The sequence below is a fragment of the Fistularia commersonii genome, chromosome 1 (assembly GCF_037954325.1).
Source record: "Fistularia commersonii isolate RoL2024-O1a breed Wild chromosome 1, RoL_Fcom_v1.0, whole genome shotgun sequence".
Taxonomy (NCBI): Eukaryota; Metazoa; Chordata; class Actinopteri; order Syngnathiformes; family Fistulariidae; genus Fistularia; species Fistularia commersonii.
The window spans coordinates 16,945,068-16,972,650 of record NC_141284.1 but is presented as its reverse complement, the minus strand read 5'-3'; the positions used below and the strand labels follow the sequence as shown (position 1 = coordinate 16,972,650).

General features: G+C 41.7%; 1 protein-coding gene across 7 annotated transcripts in view; it reads left to right on the top strand.

The window, feature by feature from the left end:
- Positions 1 to 763: 763 nt before the first annotated feature.
- Positions 764 to 27,583, top strand: part of ppp2r5eb (protein phosphatase 2, regulatory subunit B', epsilon isoform b) — a 52,023-nt gene continuing 25,203 nt past the window's right edge. The window contains exons 1-2 of one of the 7 annotated variants that reach the window (XM_086151765.1): positions 764 to 1,300; positions 14,959 to 15,119. In XM_086151765.1, coding sequence (XP_086007891.1) covers positions 1,272 to 1,300; positions 14,959 to 15,119 — 190 coding nt within the window. In that variant the 5' untranslated portion in view covers positions 764 to 1,271. Of the gene's footprint in view, positions 1,301 to 6,922; positions 7,057 to 14,955; positions 15,120 to 24,455; positions 24,595 to 27,583 lie in introns of those variants that run through there. The other 6 variants (XM_086151780.1, XM_086151772.1, XM_086151755.1 and 3 more) reach the window with 6 other exon arrangements.

Here is a 27,583-nt window from a genome sequence, read left to right as displayed (position 1 = left end):
TGACAAAATCATGATTTTGAAGGTCACATCTGTGAAAGACCTGTGGCAGATCTTTTATTCAGAACTATTTTGATTAATCAGAAGTATTTACATTTTTTCTGAATCAGGTTAAAATTATATTTTCAGTCCATTTTGTGGGTAAATTGGTTAATCATTAAAATATAGTTCTTCGGGTTATTCTTTGTTTCTTTTAGGGACATGTTCTGACATTATTTTCCATAAAATTAAATGTTTCCATTAATTAAAACGGTTTTTATTTATCTATTTTGTTTTAGCTACATTAAAATGTGTTTCATTTTTCCTACCTTTCCTCATCAAAATAAAAAAATCGTATTAGTTTCGGTTGAATTGTTTCTGTTTTGTTCTTTTCTTATTTCCAAGCCAAAGTTGATATGAAATGTTAAATCGGTGTAAAATCAAAATTGTTAACGGGGAACTTTCCCCTCGCCCCAACGCAAGGCGTTGGAGTGAGTGCGAGGAGGAGATGAGGAGGAGCAGGGCTGGGTCTCCGACAGGTTTAGCTTCATTCCGCCACACAAACTACACACTTGGCTCCGTGCCCCCGATCCCTTTCCTTGTCCCTTCTCCTCCACCGAACCGACGGCTACACAGCCGCGGTTCGCTCCACCGTGATTGACGTGTTCCTCTGTCCAATTGTAAACGCCGACATTTCCTCCCGGCAGCCAATCGCCGTCGCAGGAGGCTCGGAAGCCCGTCCAGCAATCTTCGGTGCGTTTCTGTTATGTGTCTCAGCCCAGCAGTGTTGACAATAGGGTGAAAAGAAACAGCCCCGAATTAGAAGCGAGCTGAGGAAAATACCAGCATCCAGGGGGTTTGGGGGAAGACACGCAATCGAATCAGTCCCAGGAATGTAATTGCGTTGATTTAATCGTTTTATACAGCCGCGTTTTTGTTATTAATGGGAGTTTGAGGGTTTTGCGAGGTTAAAAAGACAACTCGTGGGTTTGGCTGTTTCAGGCCAAAGATTTTCCTGCTGTTCCGCCGCTGCTGCTCTGGAAAGGTTGTCCGCATCGAGCTGGAGGTAGCCCGATAATTAGCCCGCTAGATTCCCCCCAAAACGTAGGATATAACTCCTCGCCGCCGTCTCCGTCACGAACCCGCAGAGGATCAAGGTAAAGTACCTGCGACTGGAAGCCCTAACATCGGCAGCTGTTCGGGGTTCGGGACTGTGTGATCGTCCCCCCCTGTCAGTCTGAGCGCTAGCTAGCGGTAGCAGCAGCATTAGCACTGCCCGTGTATTTACATCTGAGATGATGGGTGATCGCCCGAGCCCGCCCAGGTAAAGTCATCCCATTAGCACACTTGTCAAAGTTAGATAATATGTATTCCATGTCTATGTGGTCTATGTGTTTTTCATTGCCGTGTAAAAAAAACGCACGCTAGCTTATGGCGCCTAGCAAGCAAGGGTTAGCCACAAGTTTAGCTAACCCGCGGTAACCGCAGCTCCAACGGCTGCTAGCTTAGTAAAATCTGACTTTTCTTACACGGAGCTTCGCCAACTCCAATAAAGGCCCGACTGGTCTCCCTCTTTGTCTTACGCCAGTGCGTTTTCAAGTGGGAGGAGGCCGCTAACTAACGATATATAGGCGTCGAATCGCGTGTTACAGTAAATCGGGAGGCTAACGACGCTAGCCATAGACATCGCGCTGTCAAGTTTTGAATGTTGTGCCGCTGCCAGGCCCAACATGGGCTCCTAGGAACGGCACGGTTTGTGACCTTATGCAGCCCATGGCCCGCTTCTCCACCTCTGCTTAAATTTACACCCTTTGAAATTCTACTATTACCCACTGCACCACAACACGGGTATAATCTTCATTGTGCTGTCTGGCTTAGGCTGCTGGCTTAGTGGCTGATCTTTCCGGGCTGAGCTGCTCTCGGCGGAATCGAGCGGCTTGCTAGAAAGTTAGTGTTGCTATTTCAACCTCATGCGTTGAATTCGAAAAATAAAATAAAATTAATTTAAATCCACACATGTAATGTATGTGTTACATGGTAAATCTAGCTGTCCTGTCAAGTGCAGTTAGCTGTGAAATGTGTCTTGATGTGAACTTTGACTGGCTCAACACTGAGATAATGGGCCTCATAAACTGCGGACAGTCTGGTGTTTTATGGAAAGGTACATTTGACTTTAACCAGGGCAGGTTTAGAGGGGGTATCCAATTCAACTCTGTTCAAAGGTCCATTTATTCAGAATTCATATGTGTATGATGTTGTTAAAAACACTAGATATTTAAGACATTAGTTTGTTCTCAAGTCTTGCTTTTGTTTTGTTTTTTGTCCAAAAAGTCAGGATAAATCCCCTAAAATCAGAAAGCAATTATCCCAAACAAAGTTTAGACAGTTAAATATTCCTAAAGAGGAAGTAGATATTCTGAGCATATTGGGAAGACATTGTGTGAAAATTATCAAGGGCTTTTGTGAAAATTGGCATACATTTGCCTCAAGAATAACACGTAAAGCAAGAAAAAGAATCAGCAAATCAAAATTAATTTATTGAAAAAGAGGGGATAAAAAAATCTGAGGTTTGACTTGTGAAACTAATAAATTACTGGATAATCTGCCCTGTGAGGGCTTTTAAGGGAATTTAAACTCCTTGTGTTTCTGATGACAGACAGTAGCAGTTTATTTACTCACTTTGACTTGAAGAGAAAGGTTTTCTTTTTTTTTTGTCCTGTTTTAATGACAGAATTGTGTATCACATTTGATTCATGTTGAAGTAGAAAAGTGCAGATGTTGTACAGCCCTGGGCTTAATCCGCTCTTATAAACAGGAGTATATTTATTACAGCTGGACTAATGTCATGCTTTTATCCCATTGAACACACTCTTCCTCTGTGGTTTTGTCTGTGCCAGTCATGTGTGAATGACAGCTGAAAAATACCAAACCACAGGTGTGGTGTTGTTTTGTGACCTAGTGTGTGTGTGTTTGTGTGTGTGTGTGTGTGTGTGTGTGTGTGTGTGTGTGTGTGTGTCCTGACAATTATGTTGTACCCGCCATTTTCTTATCAGTGTGTTTGTGTCTAAAAGTTGCTGAGTTCATTTGTTGTCGACTGAGGACTCGGTGGTCCCATGTTTGAATCGCAGTCGTTAACAGCCGTCATTTGCAGTGTCCAACAGTCAAGGTGCTGGATACACTCGGGTGTCTGTTGTGTCCTGCAAGGAGGCTGGTCTAGTCGGGCCTGATGGGCGGGTCAGAACTGTCCGAGTGCTGAACCATAGACGAAGGAGGAATGTTGCAATACTTAGAAACATTCAATCCCTCATTGAAATAAAGAGCAGATTTTAATATAATTGGCGGTCGTAAAATTTTAAGCAATTTTTTTTGTTTGAAAGTAAATACATTTTATAAGTCCCTTTTTACACATTTAAAGACAACCTTTTATTGATCATGAGGAAATTTATTCTTTTTCCTTTATTCCCTTTATTTCCTTACTTTTAAAGTTTTTTCTGTGCCCTTTACTTTGTCAATGTCATTATTGTGTGGATACTTTTAGTTTAGTTTCCCTCGAATGATTTTCATTTTTCTATATTGCAAAATTATGTGCTGATTATAACAAAATTGCTTTCTGAAGAAATCCGTAAGTTAAACAGAAAGTGAAATTTTTGCAAAAGCTTTGCATAGAATAAGAAAAAAAATCTATAGAAATTAATTCTATCAAATTGTTTTGCAGAAGAATATACCAGGATAAAAGTCAAAGCCATATATATGTAATTTGTGACTTAATGATAAGTAACATACTGATCTTTCTCAGCCCCATATGAAGAAACTGTTTATCATTTGGTGTAAATAATGACATTCAGTGATGTGTGAAGGCTTTGTTTGGCTTCAGCACAAAATAGTTGTTTCTACTGAATGAAAGATCCCAATTCTTCTTCATACAGGCTCTACTGTTGACTGAGGCACACACACGTGAACACACAAACAGGAAAGTGTTGATTTAAAAACAAAAAAAACACTTCGCCTGTAAGTAGAATTGAATAGTCAGCAGTTAAATTCAGGCTTTTCTCTTGAAGAAACATTATGAGATGATCAATAATATATTGATCTTCCAGTTTCCCTGCTGTGGGACCAGTAAAGGACAATCTTAGCTTGTTGTGCTAAAACACAGAGTCCTTCCTGGCTGCAGAGGAAAAGGATGACAATAGTTGGTTTACAGATAAAAAAAAAAAAAAGTGTCCTGCCTCAGTTACAACATGTTATATAAAGGACCTTGTCCCTTAATCCTTGACAGGATTAAAAAGACAAACAAAATATATGAAAAAATAAAATAAAAAGAAACTCTTACATCAATCTAACCAGTGTGTGAATCTGTGAAAGACATTAAAGGTTCAATTGTAACTTGTTTAACAATAGCTCCAGCTACTTATGGGAGGATACCATTTAGAAAAATGTCTTTTTATATTCAGATAATTCAATGTACTAAAGCGTAGTCAATACTGGATACTCGTTTGGGTCAACATTAAAACTTGAGAATTAAAAAAAGTTAAACATAAATACTCAGTAAAGTATTACAGTACTCAGCAGAATGTACTAAAGATGATAAAAAATAAAAAATAAGCCCATTTACTTTGACTAATCCCACAGTGCTTTATTGACATATTGATAAAAATAAACTTGAATAAAAAATGTAAGTTCAAGAAATTGAGCATGTGTTTTATGTGTTTATTTTGGACATGAAAATAGGATCATTATCTTTTGTACATTATAGAAAATATCCAGAACGAGCAAGCTACAAAATAATTTCCAGTGAAACATCAGCTGCAGCTAAGTCAGAACAGTAATTTCCCTTTAGCCACGCAATTACCAGAGAATCAGCCATTAGATTCTGCTTTTTTCATTTCACTCAGACTTGAAGCGGATGTTATTTAGATTTTTGTGACGTGACAATTTCACATATATGAAGTATAAATCTTTGCGCCAGTCCTATTGTAGCCATGCAGGTAGTTAGGACTTTTATTGTGACAAGAAAGGATCCATTGCGCTTCCCGAAATCCTCCAAAGCATCTAATCTGTGACCAAAGCCAATTGATGGAAATTTACTCCTGGGGGTGAAACACTGATGACATGAGGTAAACAAGACGTTTAATGATGCCTAAGTACTTCAGGTCTGCATCTTCAGACATAGGTTCTTGAAATAAGACTTTGATGATGTTCAAGATATATTTCTTCTGCACTGCAAAAACAATTGCATAAAATACCAGGAGAATTGGAACTAGATTGTATAAAACTGAGCGATAAAGTCAAAAAGAGAGTAAATCACAGAAAGCAAAACAAAATACTTAGTTAGCCAAAAAAACAATTGGTAAAAATCAGCAAATCATTAGCTAGATATGGCAAGAAAAACAAACAGTTGTAAAACACATTCATATAATGTTAGAAACTGCCTGTGGATCAGCTGGGGGCCACAGTGCTCTGGTACTTTTTTCCATAAAAAATTCTGGGAACCCCCTTAACAACGTTAAGAAAAAAATAATAAAAATAAACCAAATAAGCTTGGCTTTTGTTGCTTTCAGATCATGACACTGAGCACAATAATAATATAAATAAATGATAACTTCCATTGAGGTTTAACTTTGAGTAATGGCGATGTGCCATTATGTGACTTGGTCTTACATCAGATCCCACTGTTTTCACATGGCACACTTAAGTATTGCAGTAATTTTTGTGGTAATCATGTATTCTCTCACCTGTTGTTGTCCCATTTGGCACGGCGTCTCTTAATCTATGACTGTACCATAATAGGAGCTGCTGAACACCCTAAACAATCAGTGTTGTCAGGCATTTCCATGTGTCAAAGCAGGGATTCCTTGCCTTTAAAGAATCTGCATCACAATATTGTGACTTTGTCACCTTCTTGACCTGATCTTTACGACAAAAAAGTGTCAATCTCACGGTTTGACTGTCGTTTTTTTGAGACAGAAGATAGTCTGTATCTCCTTTTTCACAAATGGGGGTAATATTTAATCCCGGCTTCAATTGAGATCCCGCTGAGTCAATATTTCACGTCTCGTCATTAAAGATCATTTAAAGATCATAATAATAAAATCCTCTAGTTCCAGCTGCTCTGGTGGAGTCTCTCTCTTTGACCTGTAACCTAAGGTCTTTTTTTTCATTTTTCTTGGTTCGATCATGTTTATGCAAATTTCAATGGTTATTAGACTGTTAGTCGGGAAGTTCAAAGACATAACCCTGGGCTCTGGGACCTCGTGATTGACATTCACTATGTCTGGTCCCTCAACAGGAATATTATCTGGACTATATCAGATTGGAAAAAAAAACAAAACAAACATATACTATATTTTATTCATGCCAAGCAGTGTGTTGCAATTCTCTGATCTTGTATATGTGTTCCTGCTCAGAGAAATCAGCATTCAGCCTGTTCGCCCATCCCACTGGGCGCCCAGCGTGTTTTCCCAGGTTTGGTACCTGAATTTAGATAGAGCTGAACATCAAAGCAGACATAGGAGCGTATAAAAACTACTGTCACGTCAGATTTTTAACTGCTTTGAATTTTTATTTTAATTTTTTTTTTGCTTTGGACCACAGGCATGATTCTTGAGCTTTGCTCCTGCCAGCCTCTGTGTGTGTGTGTGTGTGTGTGTGTGTGTGTGTGTGTGTGTGTGTGTGTGTGTGTGTGTCTGTGTGTGTGTCTGTGTGTGTGTTGCATTCACTTGTTTCAATGCAGCTCCCTTCAGTCAGCCTCTCCGCTCCCTGTTTGTTGACTTCCTGTGGAATAGCAGCTCCCTCCCTCCCTTCAGACTCTTCCTCTCTTTCTGTTGCACCCCCACCTCCCTGTTGTCTAATCCCTCCCACCCTGACGCTGTGTGTGTGTGTGTGGATGTCATCTGGTGTGTTATATAAGCGGTGGGGAGGGGACTGGCTGTGCTGCTCAGGGGCCGTGTGCCTGGCTGGCCCTCCTGTGCTGTGGTGCCTTCGGAGCGTTTCCACCATTAAGCCGGTGACTGTTAGCCCAGAGGGGGGAGACAGGGAGGCACTGATGGTTGTACGCGGGGACTCCAACATCCCCTCCCAAAGGTACGTGCGTCCTGAGTCATTTGAGAAGGATCAGAACGTGTTCTGTTGTGTTGCAGCGGTTTCACAAGTGTTGGATTGGCTTTGAGTTCTTCACAGCTTGAAGTGACAGTTTCCTCTGAGAGGTGCTCTGCTAAAATAGCCAAGGGCTCTGTCAATTAATTTAACCTACTAATAATTTCATAACTTTATTTAAGATAAACTTTATTGATCCCCATCGGAGAAATTCCTTTGTCACAGCATCAGCAGTAGCAGTTATAATTTCAAAAATAAGATAAATATGAGTATAAATATAAAGAGACAGAAGATAGCAAGACATTCACAAATAAATAGACAGCAGGGAGAACAATAACAGCAGCAACATCAGGGATAATAATAGACAACATAATGGAACAGTAAGAGTGGAAAAATACACAACCAGGACTAAACGACAATATAAATAGAGTGACAGTAGCAATGGCAAGAATAGAATAGATAAACAAAAATAGGATGTGTGGGCAGGGACCAACAAGGAGAAGAAAGTGATGGAGTTAGGGCATGACATGTGAATGGGTGAGGTAGTGAATGGGGTAAGGTAGTGAGGTTGTGGAAGCAGCACAGATGCACCTTAGGACGTTCAGGGTTGTGTGCCGTTCAGACTGCTGTTATACAGTCGGATGGCCGTGAGCACAAAGGAGCATCTGAGTTCTGAGTTCTAAGTTCTGCACCGAGGTGAGATGAACTGTTGGCTGTAGGAGCTGTCCATCAGCCACAGCTCATCCTGCAGGGAGTGGGAAGGATTGTCTAGGATAGCTCCCAGTTTGTCCGTCACCCTCCCCCCCTCCACCAATTGAAGATGGTCCAGGTTCAGTCCCATTACTGCGCTTGTTTTCCTCACTATCTTGCTGAGCCTATTGACCTCACCAGTCCTGGCACCGCCCCACCAGCACATCATACTGAAGAAGAGTGCACTGGCTACCATAGACTGGTAGAAGGTCTTTAGGAGCTTGCTACAGACACCAAATGACTTTAGTTTCCTCAGAAAGAACATCCTGCTCTGACCCTTCCTGTAGAGATGAGAGATGATGAGATGAGATGAGAACAACTTCATTAATCCCGAAGGAAATTGTTGTGCCAGAGTTTCAAGTAAAAAACATAACAGTAATAGATAATAGTAGAAAGGAGGAAGAATAAGAAATATAATGAAATATGTATTGCCTTAACTGTTAGCGGTAACTACAAAGATTGAAGATTCCCTGCGGCTGAGTGTTGTGTGACCAGTCCAATTTATTGGTACTTGCAGGAGTCCACTATCTCCATCTCTTCACCCCGGGAGAAGGTGAAGTTTGGTGGTGGTGTTTGCATACGGGTTAGAGGAGATTGGGAGGCTGGGTGAGGGGGGCTGTCCTTAGAAGCTGATGCTGGTCGGCAGGGGGGCGGGGGGGGGGGGGGGGGGGGGTGGCTGTGTGTTGTTTGTGGGGGGTAGCAGAGCATACAGCTGAGTTGTGAGGGGATGGGAGCCCAGAGCTCACAGGGATGTCAAACCTATTGATGAAAAGGTTTAGCTCCACAGCAAAATCAGGGCCAACTTGGCTCCATCTGTGATTTTCTCACAGCCTGTCATCATCCTCACCTCCTTCCAAACCTTCCTTGTTTTACTCTGCTCCATCTTGGACTCAACTTTCTCCTTATAGTTGAGTTTTGCCTCCTTCAGTTTCCTCCTCAGCTCCTTCTGGACGGCCCTGAGGGACTGGTCTTGTCTGGTATGGAGTTGTCCAGGTAGACGATAGAAGGCCCATGATGTGTTTAACAAAGAGGGTGGAGTTTTTGTCCACCCTGGACTGTCTGCTTATCAGTTCATCTTCATTCAATGTAAGGTCATTGTCAGTTATTTTTCTTCAAAATTGATGTAAACTATAAGATTAAAAAAGGACATTCAGAAAATTTTGTGCCAGATTTTATAATTTAAGGTTTTTAATATGTTGCTCATTTGGAGTCAGGTGAATTGTTTTTGTATTCCCAGGCGAAAACAGTTCATTTTTAAGAAATGTTCAATTCTATTCAATGAAGTCTGCTTTATTCACTGAACACGATACTAAGATTTCAAGGCTGTCGACTAACATTTGCCATATTATTTAATCACAACAATTTTACTGTTTTTAGCGTCTGATAAATGTTGAACGGGAAGTCTTCAAATGTCGTCATTCTGGATTATAGAAAATTAAACCATTTGTTGAAATCTCAAGCACCGTTTTTAAGAATATACAAAGTACTTTTATGATGTTTGGGTTTATCAACACAGTTTTTTGGATGGTTTCTTTCTCACGCTTCGGTAACTTTTCCTGCTAAATTAATAAATATAGCATTTTCACCATCATAAAACAATGAAGAGAATTGGCTTTGGGATAAGAATAGTAAATTGTGTAAATTTTTGAAGCCATTGCAGGATAAAAAAATGCAGAAAGACAAGTTAAATCATAGCTTAAAGGGGTTGAATTTCAAATATCAAACACCGTTGACACAATCATTCAGTGCTTCTAGTTTGTTTAGGCAATATTGGGAAGATACTCCTTATTTCCTCTGCTTGATTTGAACTTCAGTCTGGGTGTGGGAAACGCCTCCGACTGATGGATGTGCTAATCATCACAGGATGACCACCGTGTCCTGCAATAAGAGGCTCTTATAAGCTTTTAGCTTATTAGCTGTGACATATCCGTTTGGAGTTGATTGACAGTCTGCAGGTGTTCAGTGGCTGTCTTACAAGTTTCACGTTGACATTTTTGGAACTTGCAGGTGTTTGAATTATAGGTGTTGAAAGGAATTGGGTGGATAGGTTGAGATGAAAATCCTCCTCCAATATTTTAGACCTAAGTCTATTTTTAGGGTCAATTTGATGTTGGTTTGTCTTTTGCTAGTGTTGGTCACTAAACGTTCTTTGCTGGATGATCTGGTCTACTTGTATATTGAAATGCTACCCAAAGTCAAACATTTTTAGTGATGTACCTGCCAGAGATGGATTGCTTGGTGGGTGGGGGTAGGGCTGGAGGTATCCAGCTGACAGGCTGATGGCCGACACATGGCAGGGACTAGTTAACAGCATTGTGGTTATGGAAGAGAAAGATGAGCTGAGTCGACAGATGACTGTTATATTATTCTTGTAATTGGTTTTGTCATCTATAAGTGTTTAGCGCTGCTCTTTAATTGAAATGTGGAAGGATGACAATCATCACCACACCAGAGCTGATTCTATTTTTTACACCTGTCAGTGTAATAATCTACATACCTTTCTGTTGTCGCTGGTGATATTGAACACTTAAAACCCCATTGTAAGGCATCATCCTTCTGGCATGCTGTCTAGTCTCAGCTGTGTGTTTCAGGGATGTTTGAATAAACAGGAGGAACAAGCACGCCATGTGGATGTAAGCATTCCCAGCTGCCAAATAGTGGAGTTGCAAGCATGGTGCCAGTCAGTTGACTGGGGAAAAAAAACAAAACAAAGAACTTTTCCCCAGAGGCGTAAACTGAGAAATAAGTAACTGTAGACTGACCCCTTAACTCAAGATTGATGGATTGATTGATTTGATGTGTGTGGTCTGATAGCAGTTTGAAAGTCCATTGTAGTCCAAATGGGGAGATGATTTCATCTCTGTTCATTTAGCTGAGAGAACTCTCAGGTAGAAGAGAGTCTCAAGTGTTCTTGCCTGACAGAATCTGTGCATCTAGTGATCACTTGCATCACGTGACCCTGAACAGCTTTTCAAATAAATGAATCGAGGCCCCGTCTGTCAATCTTTATCTAGTTCTATTTAGATCCATTAAGCGCTTGAGGGACTCCCTTAAGGGAGTTTCAGTCCGACCGTCCAGTGACTCTCCTCTACTGTGACCAGAAAGCAGAATTGATAGAATTTCAACATTTAAATACTTTAGTAACATTTAAAAGCCTTCTTAACATCAGTGGACTATTGACTATGTGATTTCTACATTCAGTACAGACTTTTCAAGTCGTACAAGGTACATTCAAGTACATTTGAAAGCAGTAAACTTTAGGAGTTGAAAGAAACAGCAGAATTACAACTGAGGGTTTTGTGGTTTAGTTAATCATGAAGTCTTAAAGAAAAAAAATAATCAAGTAGAAATTATTCTACTTAATTGATAAATGTTTGACGTAAATTTCACACTTATTTTTGAGAAACCTTCCTTTTTGTAGGCAGGCATTTTTATAAAGATAATGATTTGCTTTTTCTCCCCTAAATTGTTGATACTTTTTTGTAAAATTATCATAGGCAACTGTTAATGAAACTTTTTTGTTCCAAAAAATGAGTAAATAACTTTGAAAGCTTTTTCCAATACAGCAATCATCTCACCCTGACATTGATTTGTCTGTTGGGAAAATGACGAGTCATCGCAGTAAGGATTTGGCATGTGTGTGCATGTTTTGACATGTCACAACTCATCTGCAGCCAATTGATGCTCTGTTTTCTGGCTGTTTCACACAAAAGACTGTCCAGAGTTGAGGGGCAATGAGAACCGGTTTCAAATGGACAGATGAAGCTGATATGATCAGCTGTGTCAGCAGCAGGCGTATCTCTGTAAACACGTCCTTGTCTGAGGACACTAAAACCCACGATGAAACCTGAGCAGTTAATAGGAATCAGCAAGAGAGCTTGCTTTCACAAGATGGGGTGAAAGGTTTGTTTTTAATTTTTTTACCCCTGAGCAAGAAATTATTTCTGCAATTAAGCTGAACAAGTACTTCCAATTTTCAAAATGTATGAAATTTGTATGGATCATACAAACAAACCCCAAGCAAGTGCAGCATGATAGAAAAAATAGTGATAATGCACTTCTTAATATTACCCTCTGAAGCACTAACAGGGGAATAGATTAACAGACTTTAAAGCAGACATGCACAATGTAGTTCAGCATCAGATTCATTTCTGTGTAGTCAACAAACTATGTTGAAAAATGGTCAGGTTAGTTGATGTCTCCCTTTTTAAAAATGAGTGAGTAGAAGAAGAAAGTTTGGTGGTTTTCAGTGTCTTCCAGTGGCTGCTTAGGTCAAGCACTGCTCGCATATCCCATCTCATTAATCACACACATCCAGTAAAAAACTGTTTTGATACGTATTGGTTAAAAGACACAAAGTGTAAAGAACATTTAACACTTATCTTGTGTTCCTTACGCTTCCGGGCTGCTTCCTAGCAACTGACTAATTTTCTGTTAAATAAACAATTTTCATTCCTTTGACTTGAAGCTTAAAAATCAAGGATAAGTCAATAAACCATTCGGTGACCAAAAATGTCATGCATTTAATTTGAAAGGACCCTATCTGAATAATGGTCAACATTGTTCTAGATTATCAGTTTGATTCAGCATCTGATTGATTGTCTCATGACAATACTTGCATGTGTGTGGTTATGTAAGAAGCTCTTGCTGGGTTGGCTGTGGGATTAGACATGACCTATCCCATCCTCCTGTCACCTGTTGTCACTGCTAACTTCTCGCTAAGCTGCTAATTTGCTAAATTACCCGGGCAAACCTTTCATTGAGACTCAAGTTCAGATGAAGCTTCAGCCGTTAGATCAATCCCAGCTGATAGTGATCTGATGCTTAGCGCTTAATAATTAACACAGTCAACACTGTTCCTGAATTTTGGTTACATTTCAAGGTTTTAAATGCATCAAATTTAAAGACATCATGTAAATCAAAGGAATTGTTGAACATTTGCCAGAAAATAGTCTCAAAATCTGAAACTTCTGAATGAAGAAATTAAGAAAGAATAGATGAAAATTATTTGTTAATCATGTTTAACTTATAACTGAAAAGTTAAAAACAAAATTTCCCCAAAGTCTGTGTGCACAGCCTATTTGTGTATGAAAGTGAGTTGTAAAATGTGTAAGGGTTGATTATATAACCCATCATCTGTCAGATTTCAAGTAAAGGGCAACAAGTTGCCACGTCAGGATGTTTATTTCCTGCTTTGCCTGGCTGACGTGGTAGCCTTTGACCATCATTCCATGCACAAGAGCACCTTTACATTTAACATAAGAGGACTTTGTTTTTTAGAGCATTTTCACTGGGAACTTTTTCTTTCAAAGTGAAAAGTAGAGCTGGTATCTAACATATATTTACTGTGTGGTATCTCTGTGCTTCAGGAACAAACTCCCACAGTCCTTTTGACCGAGAGTTTTTTTTTTTGTCTGAGCAGCCAGTTATTTAGTTGTAATCAGCGGCGAACACAACCAGTGCCGCCACTCCCGCCACTTCCTCCCCTTCTTCCCTCAGCAGCTGTGAGCTCACTCAATTGTTGTTGAAGATGATGGTGTTTTGCTGTGTGTGCATGTTACTGGCAGGTGAGAGAAAGACAACAAATTCTGTTATCCCCCCTCTTTTTTGAGCTCTCATCAGCATCACTGTCTCGGCAGAACATGGATTCCTTGTGCCTGGAGATCAGGATTTAGCACAGCTCCTGCCGTGCAGTCCTTTCCTGAGAGAGGCAGTCACAGATTTAACAAGAGACGGCTTACGCAGACAGAGGGTGTAGGGTTGTGTCCCGGTGTTGTTGCCGTTGTCTTCTCAGTGCTCTCTTGGTTTTTTTTGGTGTTCAGCTTGGAAGGCTTTGTTGGGGATCTTGCTTACAAGTGTCATTTTAGCGATGCTTATGTCAAACAGCAGGTGATTTGCCATATGCCAGTTATGTATCAAGGATATCCTTCGAAATTCCTCCATCATCCACTCTAGTACATGTCCAAGGCAGTACACATGGCAATGCAATAAAGAGAAAGTATATGCTCAGAAGCTTTGCTCCTTCTGGGACTACTGCATTTTATATTCTGTCCTTCTTGGGGATGCCCATTTGGTGCCCCCGGCAGCGCCAAAAAGGAGTGATCTGATGACATAGGCATTGTACACCTGTATCTTTGTCTGGACTGAGAGTTTGCTTTCAAGCCACACTCGTGGTAAACTTTTCCAAGGTGGAACTTACCTTTTCCTCTGTGGTTATTGAGTTCGGTGTTGAGTGATAGATTGCTTGTGATGGTGGATCTTAGATGACACGCTGTGAGGGGGATCTACTCGTGGCCCATTTTCTTTGTCTAGTTCCTTTGGGATCACAGCGACCACATCTCAGCTTCTCAGAGGTGTTTGGCTCTGTTGGTGTTTGGCATCTCCAGACCCCCACTAGGCTTTTCTTGGAACAGAGGAAACGAGCGGTGTCTGAAACAGTTCATTTTCAGATTTCAGATTTTCAGTTAAGTTGATAACTGGAAGAAAATGTTTGGTCCTCCGTACCTGTTTGTTTTCTGTTTTTCTGGTCTCTGTCCGTCTCACAGGTACAAACAAAAACATGAAAACCAAGAGTAACTTAAGAAAGTTAAGACAACAACAACAGCAAAAAAAATCATAAAATGTATTAGCAGTAGCAATCATTGCATAAGAGCGTTAAAATGTGTTTTTTTTTTCTTTCTTTTTTTTCTTATTTTTTTAATACTGATATGAAGCACTTTGCACTTAATTGATTGTTGTTTTTAGTCCTGGGAAAATCCGGGCTTCTGACAGGAAAATGATTGAAAGCTTGACGTCATTTTGTAAAACTTGAGAATTGTGATGATGCGAGTTAATGGAAGCCGCTGGCTTACCGTGGCATAAAAGGAAGCTGCAGGAGTCTCGACTTTTCCCGAAACGTTTCAGCTTTGAGTGAAAAACACACCTTTGTGTTCTGCCTTTGTGTGTTCGTTTGAGAGGACGGTCCTCATAAAAACTAAACCCTCAGAAGTAGCCGTTTCATTGCTCACCTCACCACATCTTTTCACATAACATCTCATTTAAGCCATGTGCCGAATAGTTGAAGTCATGCTGAATAGAAACGTTCTTTTCAGTTTGAGCTTATCCCCTCTCCGCTTTTCTCTCTCTGCCTCTCCCTAGCAGGGCTATGTCCTCGGCAGCCACCACGTCACCCTCTGTGGACAAAGTGGATGGATTTTCACGGAAGTCTGTCAGAAAGGCCAAGCAGAAGCGGTCGCAGAGCTCGTCCCAGTTCCGCTCTCAGGGCAAACCCATCGAGCTCACGCCCCTGCCATTACTCAAGGGTGAGTTTGGGAATTGTGGGGATGGTGGGATACAGAAAGGATCTTAACAAAGACTGGTGTCTGAGGATACTGACGTCCTGCAAAATCTGATGTATATTATAAGCCATGTGCAATTAGCCCCTGTTACTAAGAAATAGTATATTTTTGCAGTGTGAACTGGAAATCCAGATACTAGACTAGACTTTGTTTTTGACATTTCTTTGCTAATTTTGAAATTTTTAATTTGTTGCCTTAAAAAATGAAGCCAAGAAAAAACAAAATATATGTGTGTGTGTGTGTGTGTGTGTGTGTGTGTAACTGGGCAGGAAGAAATAACCATATCTGCAAGAACCTTTCTAGAATGGGAGTAAAATACATTGATGTTACTGATGTTAAGTTTCAAGTATCAAATAAGTGACACACTATTCTTAAAAGAATCTTTTGCAGTTATTGAAATTAAACGTGACACTGTATACCAGAGACATTCGGGCTGTTTTTTCTTCACCTGAAAGAAAATCTAATAGGCTGTCAGTAAATCTTGATATGAAATAATCTTATTGTTGTGTTTCACACCAAAGTGTCCTAGTTTTATTTTGAACCTCTTGTACTATTTAAGAATGGTACCAGTTGATACTCATCACGTATTGGTGGTGTGTTTTGGGCAAAGCTCCACTCTGTATCTAAGTTGGTGAAACAAGACTGTTTAGGACCCCCCCCCCCCCCCCCCCCCCCCAACCCCAGTGTGGTGCTTAAATACTCGACACCTAAATCCAGAGGACGATGGCGGGGCTGGTTGTAGTGACTTGGCATCTTGAAACTCTGGAATCGCTCATTCTACTGCCGTTTACATACCTTCTGTGTGTGTGCATGCGTGCATGTCTGACGGCCATGGCAAGCCCAGGCGTGCTGATGATTCTAGTAGAGGCATCAGCAGGTCACTGCTGCGGTCTGAAGTCCCATATCTTCATCTACAGGCTTGTGATCCCTGGTTAACCCAATGAACGAGCGAAAACCTCAAGGTTCTCTCACTGATTCCAACCATAACGAACAACTGGTAGATATTTATCCCCCTCTGAGCCTCGGGTCTCATAAGCCTCTGAATCCTTTGGTCTTAAAATTAACCTTGATGAATTAAGGTAATTTACGAATGATAGTTATTTTCTGACTCTTCAGTTTTAAAATGTCAGAAGTTCCCTGGGATCAGTTGAACCAGGAGGACTGCTGGATGTTTTCTGGATAATCCTGACCGAAGGCTAGACAGCCTGGGAGGGTGAAAATAGCAGAAATCGGGTGCTGGTGCAACAATTGGTTTCGTGGCTTGATCTGATAGGTGAAATGCCCCAGCTGAAAAGGTGTTTTTGTTTAGCATGAAGTCAGTTTAGTCATGTCAGTTAAGATAATTATCTTGCTCTTCATTCAGCTTCAATCCTTAAAAGTCTTAATCTGACTTTGTGCAGTTTTCATCAGAACTGAACATTAGCTTAACCCAAGTTATTATAAAGAACCGTGATTTAGAACAGAACCATTCAATTAGTATTTTATGTCTCTTTCTTTTATTGAATTTTAGCTGAGGACATTGTGTATATATAAAAGCGAGACACCAAAGCTGGAGTAGGGGGAAGGTATACATGCACCTTCCAAAAGGAGTCTGTTCAGAGTGGGAACAGCAACATGTTTGAACATGACCAGTCTTACCAATGACCTGAGAACTCTGTGTCAGGAAGCACCAGGACGTAATAAATACAGAAAATGTAGCAGTATTTTGTCCAAAATAAGAGTATTAGTAAAAGTAGCAATAGATTAAATAGTGGTAAAAGTTTATTTACAAAGCGCTTCCTTAACAATGATAAAATATTTATATATAATAAATGAATAAATTTAATATCTAATATTTCAGAGAAAATAATAATTGTGAAATGAAATTGAAACAAACTCATCAGTTTGAAACTTCATCTTCTGTTTGTAGAACGAGATGGAATAATAAATATAAGATGTACACAAATCCAAGCTTTTCTAGATCTCACGAACCTGCAGTTTCCCAGCTGGGAACCACCTGAGCCCCGTCACCCCCAACCATCATTGCACCTATAGCTGTTCTGAAACAGAACAACTATATGGCAATACTTCAAACAATATTAGTAGCAGTTGCAACAGTAGTGGTGATAGTAAGATGAGTAATCATTATTAGTATTAACATATATAATGTTATTCGCATTACTGGAAAAGAGTAGGCCCTGCGATCGTTTCGCGACCAGTCCAGGGTGTACCCCGCCTCTCACCCGATGACAGCTGGGATGGGCTCCAGCATCCCCCGCAACCCTGAGCGCAGGATAAGCGGTAGAGGATGGATGGATGGATGGATGGATGGATGGATGGATGGACGGATGGATAGATGGATGGATGGATGGATGGAAAGAAAGAGAGTATCTGTTTTTTAATAGGAGAGGTCCGACAATAATAAACTGGGCATGTTTTTCCAATCAGCTCTGACCTCTGACATAGTGAATTGTTGACTATGAAAGCTGTGTGTGTGTGTGTGTGTGTGTGTGTGTGTGTGTGTGTATGTGTGTGTGCGTGTGCGTGTGTGCTTGGAGAATCCTGCCAGACAGAAACCAGACTGACAGACATCAGTTTCAGTCTGCAGGAACGGGTCTGTCAGTGCCGGTGTGTGTTGAGATCTGGCTCCTTGGACCAAAGAAGCCATGGCTGTGTGTTTGCTTCGTGATCCTCCACCGCAGAGCTGATCCGGTAGAGAACAGAGGGCTTCTTGTGAGAAGAAGCCCAGAGTCAGAGATCTAGAAGAGCACGCGGGCTGTTCTGGCCTGTTTCACAGAAGAGGAAAACTGAAAGCTTAAAAGCTGGTTGTACCCCTGCTTGTTTTTTTTATGTTGATTTGTGGAAAAAAAAAACTCTGAAAATTGGCATGGATTGCAGGAATCTGCTGTCTGTACTCAAACAGCATTTGGCAAAGTAACATGAAGGTCACTTTTTTTATGAGGAGCTTCCATCCTGTTGTTTTGCTCTGCTGCAATTCCAGGTGTATCCCACACAGCAGCCAGCGGCAGTGGGAAAAGTTGTCCTGTTCCTTTTTTGTCCAAACGTCTGTCCGACATCTGGCTGAGATAATCTCACCCTTCGAGTTTCTATCTTGTGAACTGGAGGTGCCTAATGTACTCCACCTGTTACTCCGCGTGGTTCTGTCCACGTCATCTCAAGGCCTGCTGGGGAAGCATGATGTGCTTGTTGCCAAATACTTAATCCTTTTCCTTTAATTTGTTTTTTACCAATATTTTTCTTCCTTTTTTTTTAAATTTTTGCCACTCTCGAGACAAATTTCTTGACAATTTTTTTTATCTTAAACTTTAAACTAAATTAATCAGCTGTTATGCGCTGAGGAGAGGTACCTCTCACCGAGCTGTGAATTGACATGGGAGGTTATTTCGATTTCTATACATACAAAACATTTTGGGGCAGCATTTCTCGTGACCATGGTTCAACGTTACTATGACAACAAAGCAGAAACCCTAATGGCTGGGTCTCTGCATAGGGTCTTCATGAACAGCAGAGGTGAAGAGACAGTGGGTCCACAAATACATGACTCTTTGTGAACTTGACAATGGCTGTTGAACCAAGTCTATGATGTGTTGATAACACCAACATGGAGTCAAGAAAGGCAGACTTAAGAACTAGGGACTGTCAGATATTGAAGGACACCTGAGAACTTAAAAGGGCTTGTCTGAAGCATCCCTGCACCCACAGGACAAGAAGAAGAGGGATGAGCTCTTGCACGAAAAGCTGAGAGCATCTCGTCAGAATCCCCCCACCCCCAACAATCTTAAAACTAAAGCCAGTGAAAAATATGTTTACATCCCATCAGTCGATGTCCAAATCAGCAAAATGACTGAAGCTCCTTTTATCAGGATGGACATGGAATAATGGATCATGTGATTACAACAAATGAAGGGCCTGTTAGAAGGAAGTCGGTACTTCGGCTTGATGAATCCTGGCTCTGCAAAGCTGCATTATTTAAAGAATGTGACTCTGTCTATGAGGGAGCGCATGCGTCACGCGCTTCACTCCACATTGGGTTCTTCAGATGCAGATGGAGGAAGTTAGTAACGGAGCTGTGGCAATTTCACTGGTCTCCCAGGATGCGGATCAGGATGGGTCAGCAGACCTCACCTCCTGCCGTGCTCCGCACCTTATATGTCCACGTAAAACAACTGGAAGGGCAAGGATTAACTTTACCTCTTCCACTTGACTTTTGAAATAAATAGACAGAAATACACGGCAGGCTCTCTACCATGAACCCCCCCGCCATGTTAAGTCACCAGCCAGTGGGATTGAAGGGATGAATAGAAGCGACCTTTGTTGACCTAATTTGACTGCATCATGTGACCTTTCTCAGGTATGACGTTCAGAGGATCCCTTTTATCATTAAATTGGCCCCCTTTTTTTTTCACTGACAGGCCTGTAATCCCTGAGCGTTGCGTAATTTTGTCAGCAAGATGCGTATCAGGTCCAGCCTGCTGCCCGAGTCAGTGGCCGCCCTCCAGGCTTGATCCGTTCGAGAATGTTTTACACCGACATTTTGAGAGGAAAAAAAGGGCAGAGAAGCAGTATATTCCAGTAAGTCTTTGTTGCCTCCTGGCTCTGTCTTATTTACAGTTGTGGATAATTCAGCTGCTGAGGTTTTACAGTGTCTTTTAATATTCCCTGGACGTCATGTGCCCATTTCCATTTCATCTGCACACTCCTGCTGGGCTGCGTAATTTTTAATTTTTTTTTCCCATAATGTTTATTTCATAAGAGAACAGGGGACACAATCGACTCTTTCACCACCAAGTAGTCGGACCCGTCTCTTTGTGCCCACGGCAGGTGGGAGCATTAGATAGATGTCTTAAAAATTCTTAAAAGTTTTTGATTTTTCCTCAGCATAATTGACATTTATCGCTAATTTCCTTCTTTTCATTTTTAAAGAAATGTTATTGCCAGTTATCACACTTAAATACTTTCCGGATGGCTACTTGTATCGTTGAAAGGATTTTTCCTTTCCTTTCTATTCTCCAGACATTTTCAGGAAACTTATTTATTTATTTATTTATTGAAGCTAATGTTTTTTTTTGTTTAATTTCAGGTAATTCAATCCCCTAATCTGTATTTTTAGTTTGTCCCTTTTAATGCAGACCACTGATTCCATTGATTCTTGGGGTCAACAGCAGATCAACCAAACACCACTGACAAACCCACAGCGCCCCCTGTTGTTTTAGAGAATTTCAGCCCTTTGCATCGCCCCTCATTCAATTTCTTTTCTTTTTTCTTTTTTTTTTTTTTGTAATTTTAAATTTGATGAGAGAGAGAGAGGCCCCGGACCTCATGTGGCTAGTTGGTTCACACTGTATCCGTGCAACTCTTGCTTTAGGAACACCTCTGTGTTCCAGCGCCAGTTGATGACACTGCTCTGGCCTCAGACAAACAACATGCAGGTTCCTTGTTGGAAACTCTGGATTATGTAAAGCCTCCCAGCGGCTGTAGCGCCTTCCCAGACCTTTTTAGAGGAAGTCAGGGAGGGTGTAGTTTCCTTCGGCGGGGGGGCACAGGAGGATGACGCCCACCGAAGGAATGTTGACAATAGACCCAGGCACTTTCATATCATGTGGTTCCCCTGGTCACACCCTCTTTTCAGCAATGTGCTGATTCAACACATATATTTACAATCACTTTTGACCTTCACACAGGACATGGTTGTAAAAGACATGTGACAGCACTGGGAGTAATTATTAATTTTTACGATTTATGTCATTATTATAGTAGAAAGCACACAGAGAGCAGCACTTCACTCCGCCATCGTTAGATGGCTACGAATAGAAATTCCCTTCATTCGTAACATTCAGTGATACATACAGCACAACGTCGGCAAAATTCTGACCATTGCATTTTACCCATTATGGATGAACAATGAGCAGAAGCCACTTATCAGCACCAGAGGGAGAATTTTTAGTGTGTTTTAGGGTTTAGTGTTTTGCTCAATAACACGTCGAAAGGCAAGGAGGAGTGCAGGAATTGAACCAGGAATGTTCTGTTCCAAGGATGACTGTTCTAACCCCCTTTGCCATGCTGCCCCAAATAACCTTGTAATAACATAATGCAAATTTGTAATTAAATAGCACAGCACACACTCTGTACTCAGACAGTTACCTGCAGGAAGTTGGTTTATCCTCCTGCCTGCCAGGCTGTATCCAGAAGCAGCTCACACACACACGACCAATGTGTGTATATAGAATTATCTGAGGTGGCCATGGATCGTCCACAGTTCAGGGAGTGCGTAGACCCTGATAGGGTTAATGAGACTGCAGTGGAACCCAAGCACAACCAGTTTAAAGGGATAGCAGGGTGACACTCTACCCCCGCCAAACCTCAGCAGCAACCATCCACTTTTTTGATTCATTTCTCATTCGTTTTCTCCACAGAATGTATGGAAAAAACTTGAGCAATTTTTTTGAACTGGAATTAAAATTGACTTTGAATGGAAACAACATGACAATAACGACTCTTGAGCTTTAGCTTTCAATCAACAGGCCAGGTGTGGAAGAAGCTGTGCGGTTTGCTTGATCGACTAATGTAAGCGAATAAGGTTTAGCATGAAACTTGTCACAGAGAATCAAAAACTGAGGTTTAATTGCATTCCATTGCAATATCTCAGCAACCTGTTGACAACCTAGTTGAGCGTCAGAAATAGTCACGTCAGTTGTATAAACAAAACAGCTGAGTTGTTGTGCCCCCCACTGGACAACCATTGTGAAGGCACATTTTCTAAATTTCCAGTTTATTTGCTTAGGCACTTATCAGCCAATGTATCGCTCTGACTGTAGAGCAAAGATAGAAATGAATTGAAGATGTACCGCTATCACTGATGACATGCAATCATTGACAAGACGAAAAGTATCTAAATAAAAAAAATAAACAGCCTCCATCTCATTGGCTCAAAAGACTTACTTCCTCCCAAGGTGGCACCATCATCCTAACCTCTCAACCCAGTGTGACGTCAGCCTGACATTCTCTCCCGGCAGATATGTACATGTTTAGTCATGCATCGCTTGGTTGCTGCTGGTGGGGCCACAGAAGATCGTATGAATATGAGGCACAAACTGAGGGAGGTCTCACTCTCCTGATTCGGTAAATTTCAAGACAAGGGGAAAAAGAAAAACAAAGCAGAAATGGACACATGAAGTGCTTGGCTGCTCACCCCCCCTCCCCCCACCTGAGATGCTAAAGTTGCTTTTCTCTGCCATTTATGTACTCAAGATTAAAAGATTTCTCTCCTCTAACATACGTCCTTAAGAAGATTGCAAAATGCCAGAGAGTTCCTTGGTTTCTATTGGGGTTGTTATGGCAACAAAAATATCACATAGTCAGAGCCCTTCGCTGAAAACAGTATGACGTGAGCCTGCAGCAATACTTGCAGTGTATGGATGGGATTGCATAATGTCATTTGCATAGCAAGTCCAGCACGTGACATTCGGTGAGTGTTTTCTGTGGAGATCAAGGCCCGCAGGAGACAGTGTGAGGGAGGGGCCGGGCCAACAGAGGTAGGTTGTAACTGCTGAGAAAAGGATGTAGAGGTCTGTAATGTGTAGGGGCAGAGGAACAAGAAGAGGAATAGGAAGGCGAAGGAAATAGTTCTTGTCATGCGCCACTCAAAACACAGAAACCCTACAGTCGTCTGTCTGCACTGCTCTTGTCAGCTATTTCCCGACCGTAACATTATAGATACAGTGATTTGATGGGATCTTTGGGTGGTTGATGGAGTTTCAGAAAGAACAGGTGCATCGAATGCACCTTTTGACCTTACCCGCAGCGACAGGTCAGCGAATTAATGAGTGCTGATACAACATTAGTGATCAATAGTGTTTTACAATGGAAGCTGATATTTGTGGCCGATACTTGCAAGCAGTAAAGGTTTTTTACCAAATATATTCTGAATGAAGCACAGTTAATTGGAATAAGTGCATTAGGGTCCATATAATGGTCTCATGATGGGTCAAAGGTCACGAGCTGGGAGAGGAATGGGTTCTCGCTTGCTAGAAGTATTCATGTTCTCCCTGTGCTTGCTTTGGTTCTAAAGAGGTTCCCCTTAGTGGTGCCTCTATGTCTTCAATGGTTCTCTCTCCAGGCTCTACATCCTCCTCACACAGTTCAAAAACAGTCAGATAGTGAATTGAAGACTGACTTGTCCTTTGGTGTGAATCAGAGAGGAGCCTTTCCCCTCCCCCCGTCCCAGTTAAAAAAAGCTGGGATTAGGTGCAGCCTGCACCTCGACCTGTGAGCAGCATCTAATGTCGACAATGAATGAATGAATGAATAAATTTATAGTAAATTGTGGACTGTATAGCACACCTTTGTAAAGGCCGCACCTACTAATTTGTAAAAGAAAAAAAAATATGTACATGAATAAGCTCCACTTGCTTATAAGCCGCAGGTGTCCCTGTTGAAACATGAGATATTAACGCAGCAAGGTGTTATAGGGAAGATTTTGTTTCGAAAATTTTGAACTAAATAAATGACGGTAAAATCTACAACAACCAGTACATAAAGCAAATGCTTTTTTTCAGAACAGATGTCTAGCTCACTTGCAGCAGCTCGATTTTCCTTCTTGGACAGCCAGACTGATTGCTTTCAACGTGAAAAGCATCAAATGCATCTTTGCACGTCTTTTTCATGATTGGGGTGTGTGCAAAAACCCAAAATGGCTGATCTGACGAAATTATCGTAAATGTGAGTGAGTTTGCCGACAGTTTCGATTGTCCACTGTGTGTTGGCAGAAGGAAGCCACCGTAATTACCCTATAGAAATCTAAAAATTAACTGCATCAAAGCCCCCTCTTCAAAGCGTGTGAATAAAATAGTGGCTTATATGCCGGAATTTGCAGTATAAAGTAAAGAGCCATCTGTCCTGAGGCACAGTCTAGTAGCTGGAGAACTCCATAGAACTTCTGGCTCTGGAGTATTCTTTTAGTGAGTGTTCTCTGATCTGAACCCCGTTCACCATTAGCTTGTGGAGCATCTTAGCCAGTGGTTTAGTCCCAGTGTAGTATCAGACTGTTGCTCAGCTTGCACAGCTGCGCTGATCTGTCTCTGACCTCTGCAGCCTGCAGGCTTTTTTTAAAAACAGAAAGCGGGGCAGGAGCTAAAAAATAGAAATCCAGCCAAGCTGGGACATACAATGGTGCAGCCAGCCCGCCCCCCGGGCTGTTACCTTGGGCCTCGCTCCGGCCAATGGAGCCCACCGACACGGCGGCCTCGTCTTCCCTCCCCTTAGGAGAAACCCGATCCACGAGGTGTCTCTTTACATTCTCCAGCCTCGCTCACCACAAACAAGCCACGAGAGGAGACCAACGCTCAAACGCCTATTGTCCGCATGTCAGGCACACTTTGGAAACGTTCATGACCATCTTTTCTCCCGTCCGTGCCGTTACTGGGAGCGGGAACCTGACTGAGTGAGTGCCCGCTTACTAATTGTGTGATCGTAGGGGGAAGAGCAGAGGCAGCCTGAGGGGCTTACAGGAGTGTTAAAGTTAGCCTCTAGCTGTCAGACCAGTGCTGTTGCCACCCAGCCTGTCCTGTGTGAGAGGCAGATGGAAAGGTGGACTCAAATGGGCTGGTGGTAACAGAAGAGGAGTGGTTTCACTAGGTGTGAGGAGAATGGAAAGTGAACTAGTTGTTCTTCTGTTGCCGTTCTGGAGTGTGGTTGTTGACATGCATGAGGAGAGATGGAACAGGCTCCAAATTTAGTTCTGACTGGTGTTTTGGTTTTGAAGCCAGAGGTCTGGAAAGTGTATTGCAGGGCCTGCAGAGACTGCACATAAAGGACAAGACATTGAAGCTAATCATATGCAAGTGGAAAACTTATTTTAGCGATGTACTGCTTGGTTTGCTGTTCTTCAGTTTACAGTTTGTCATTGTTTTCCTCCCATTATCAGGACTAGATTAACCTCGGCTGGGCAATACAGTGTTCCTTTGATCCCCCTCATGGAGATTTCGGAGAACATTTATCTGTAAATTGGTCTCAAGATTAATTTGAAGGGGTTCAGGTTCCGTGGTGTCAGTTTGTGGCGGCAGGTGGATGGTGGCGTTGCAGAGCTGCTAACTTATCTTGGCTGACATGTGATGTTGGTGTTAGCAGCTGTAATACCATGTACTCTTCTCTCAATCCATTATATTGATCGCCAAAAGACATTCCAAGATGGTCACGCAGACCACAGCGAGTGCTTGTTTCAGAAGGTAATGAAATTGAAGTTAAACACAAAGGGACCTAGCATCCCTGTAGTTCGCTTCGCAGGCGAACCGTCTGTGCTCCTTTTTTCAAGGATTAGCTACCTTAGTGTCGAGCTTGACAAATAGCGAAGACAAAGAAAATAGCTGACAACATCTTATGGTCTGATTACTGACAGATACCTTGTTTGCAAGAATATCTTGTTTGATGTGTCGAAATCCTGTTGTATGACAAATGGCATCTGGCTAAGAGTTGCTGTTAGGTGAGTGTTGAAGGGAGACTGATGTTTTATGTGTTGCTTTAAGCCTTGAATCCCAGAAGACTTGATTTTCATTTCTATGAAACATGTCACTACCTTTAGCGTACTTTGTAAAGCGTACTCGCCAGGGACATCAAAATAAAAATTTGGCTGTTTAAGAATTGTTTTCTCTTAATAATTATTCCAGTTCTTATCAGTGGAACAGTCACCTTAATTTTAAAAAGTAACTTAAGTAATTCTTCTCTTTTGTCTAATTTAAGCGTTAGAAGTTCAAGTACGGGAATCTTAGAATCCACTTTAACTGCTACCTGATCCCACAGAACTAGACTTATTTTGACTATTTCAATGCAGAAATGTTTGCTATTCTACCTGGAGTTTGATACCTTTACAGATGATGATAACATTTAGGCAGAACTCCGCTTTAATCCACCTCTTTACAGTTGAGAGTAGCGCGTGCTGAGATTGTCTGCTTCCTTTTGACGCGACAAAAACACCCCTGCAAGCTGGCATGTGACCTGTTGCTGCTGTTAAGAAAACATAGCAGCAAAAGGCTGCAAGCTGAGGGTGTAGTCACAGGTACTTCCTGTGCTGATACTCATTGTCGCTGAAGGCGGTTGGAATGCCTGCTATGCCCGGCCTGCTACTGCCTCACCTGAGCCTGACAACGCTGCCTTTGTGTGGAGGCGCGAGGTGAGTCTGCTCTCAGGACGGTGTTGCACTCAAGGAAGCTTTGATACGACACATCAGCTGTCAGGGGGTTCAAACCGGTGACCCTCTAGTTATGTGAGGCTCTGTGGCCAAAGCACAGTATACCAGCACTGGATACTCTAATCTGAGAGCCGCAGCGAGTGAAAACAACATTAAAATGTCTTATATGTTGGCATCTGCTCACCTGTAACAAACAAGAGGGAACCACCATCATGGACAGGTTAGATATTTCCCATATTTATAAGTGATTTCTCCCACAGTCTTGTCTATTGGCTCACATTTAACCCTTTGTGAGACATGAATAAGTCAATCCTAGGTAAATCTTTTTTTGTTTCTGGAAGAACAAGCCAGCATAATGTTTGATCGGTCAACAAGTGTCGATTTCAGAGAACGAGTGGGCCTTTGATCGCAATAACAGCTGTGCAATATTTCCGACAATATTTGCCCCCCCACACACCATCATACCATACATTCATCCTGATGTTCAGCTTTCCAGCTGTAGACTCCCAGATGACTTGACTGTTACTGTTAGTTAACTACCATTTAGCAAAGGGTAATCTCCCTAAACCAAAGTGTGTCTCCATAAACCGGAATGTCAATAAAACAGTCAGATAAGTCAGTCAAACGTTATTAATAGAATATAAACCAACATTCTGACAACTCCATGCATTCCCAAAACAAGTTAGTGCATTCACATAAAGGTACTGTACGCACCGATAGCTCTTACTGGTATTTGCGCCGCCTTCGTTCAAATAATGTATTTCCAACTCAATTTGTCACAGTTCAAAGCGTTTCATAAAATGAAAGCACCTAGAGGAACCGCCTCTTAATTAATTGATGTTAAGTTTGCGTGCTAACGCTGTTGCCGTCATTCGAATAGTGACCGTGGTGACACTTCTACTTGCTCCTGTCATGTTTGTCCTATAACTGTAGCCATCTCGCTTTGTTCGCTCGGAAACTCTGTTTGATCTTCTTTACTTGGCGCAGGTCATCTTATTGCTTCCTCCACTTCCGCACCATCGATTCGTTAATGTTGAATTATCTCGCTGCTGCTCCATTCCGGTGTCCTACTGCGTGACTGATAGCCTTGAGTTTAAACTATGCGTCGTAAGCGTGTCTCTTGAAAGGTGCCATTTTGGGGTCTTTCTACACACACACACACACACACACACACACACACACACACACACACACACACACACACACACACACACACACACACACACACACACACACACACACACAA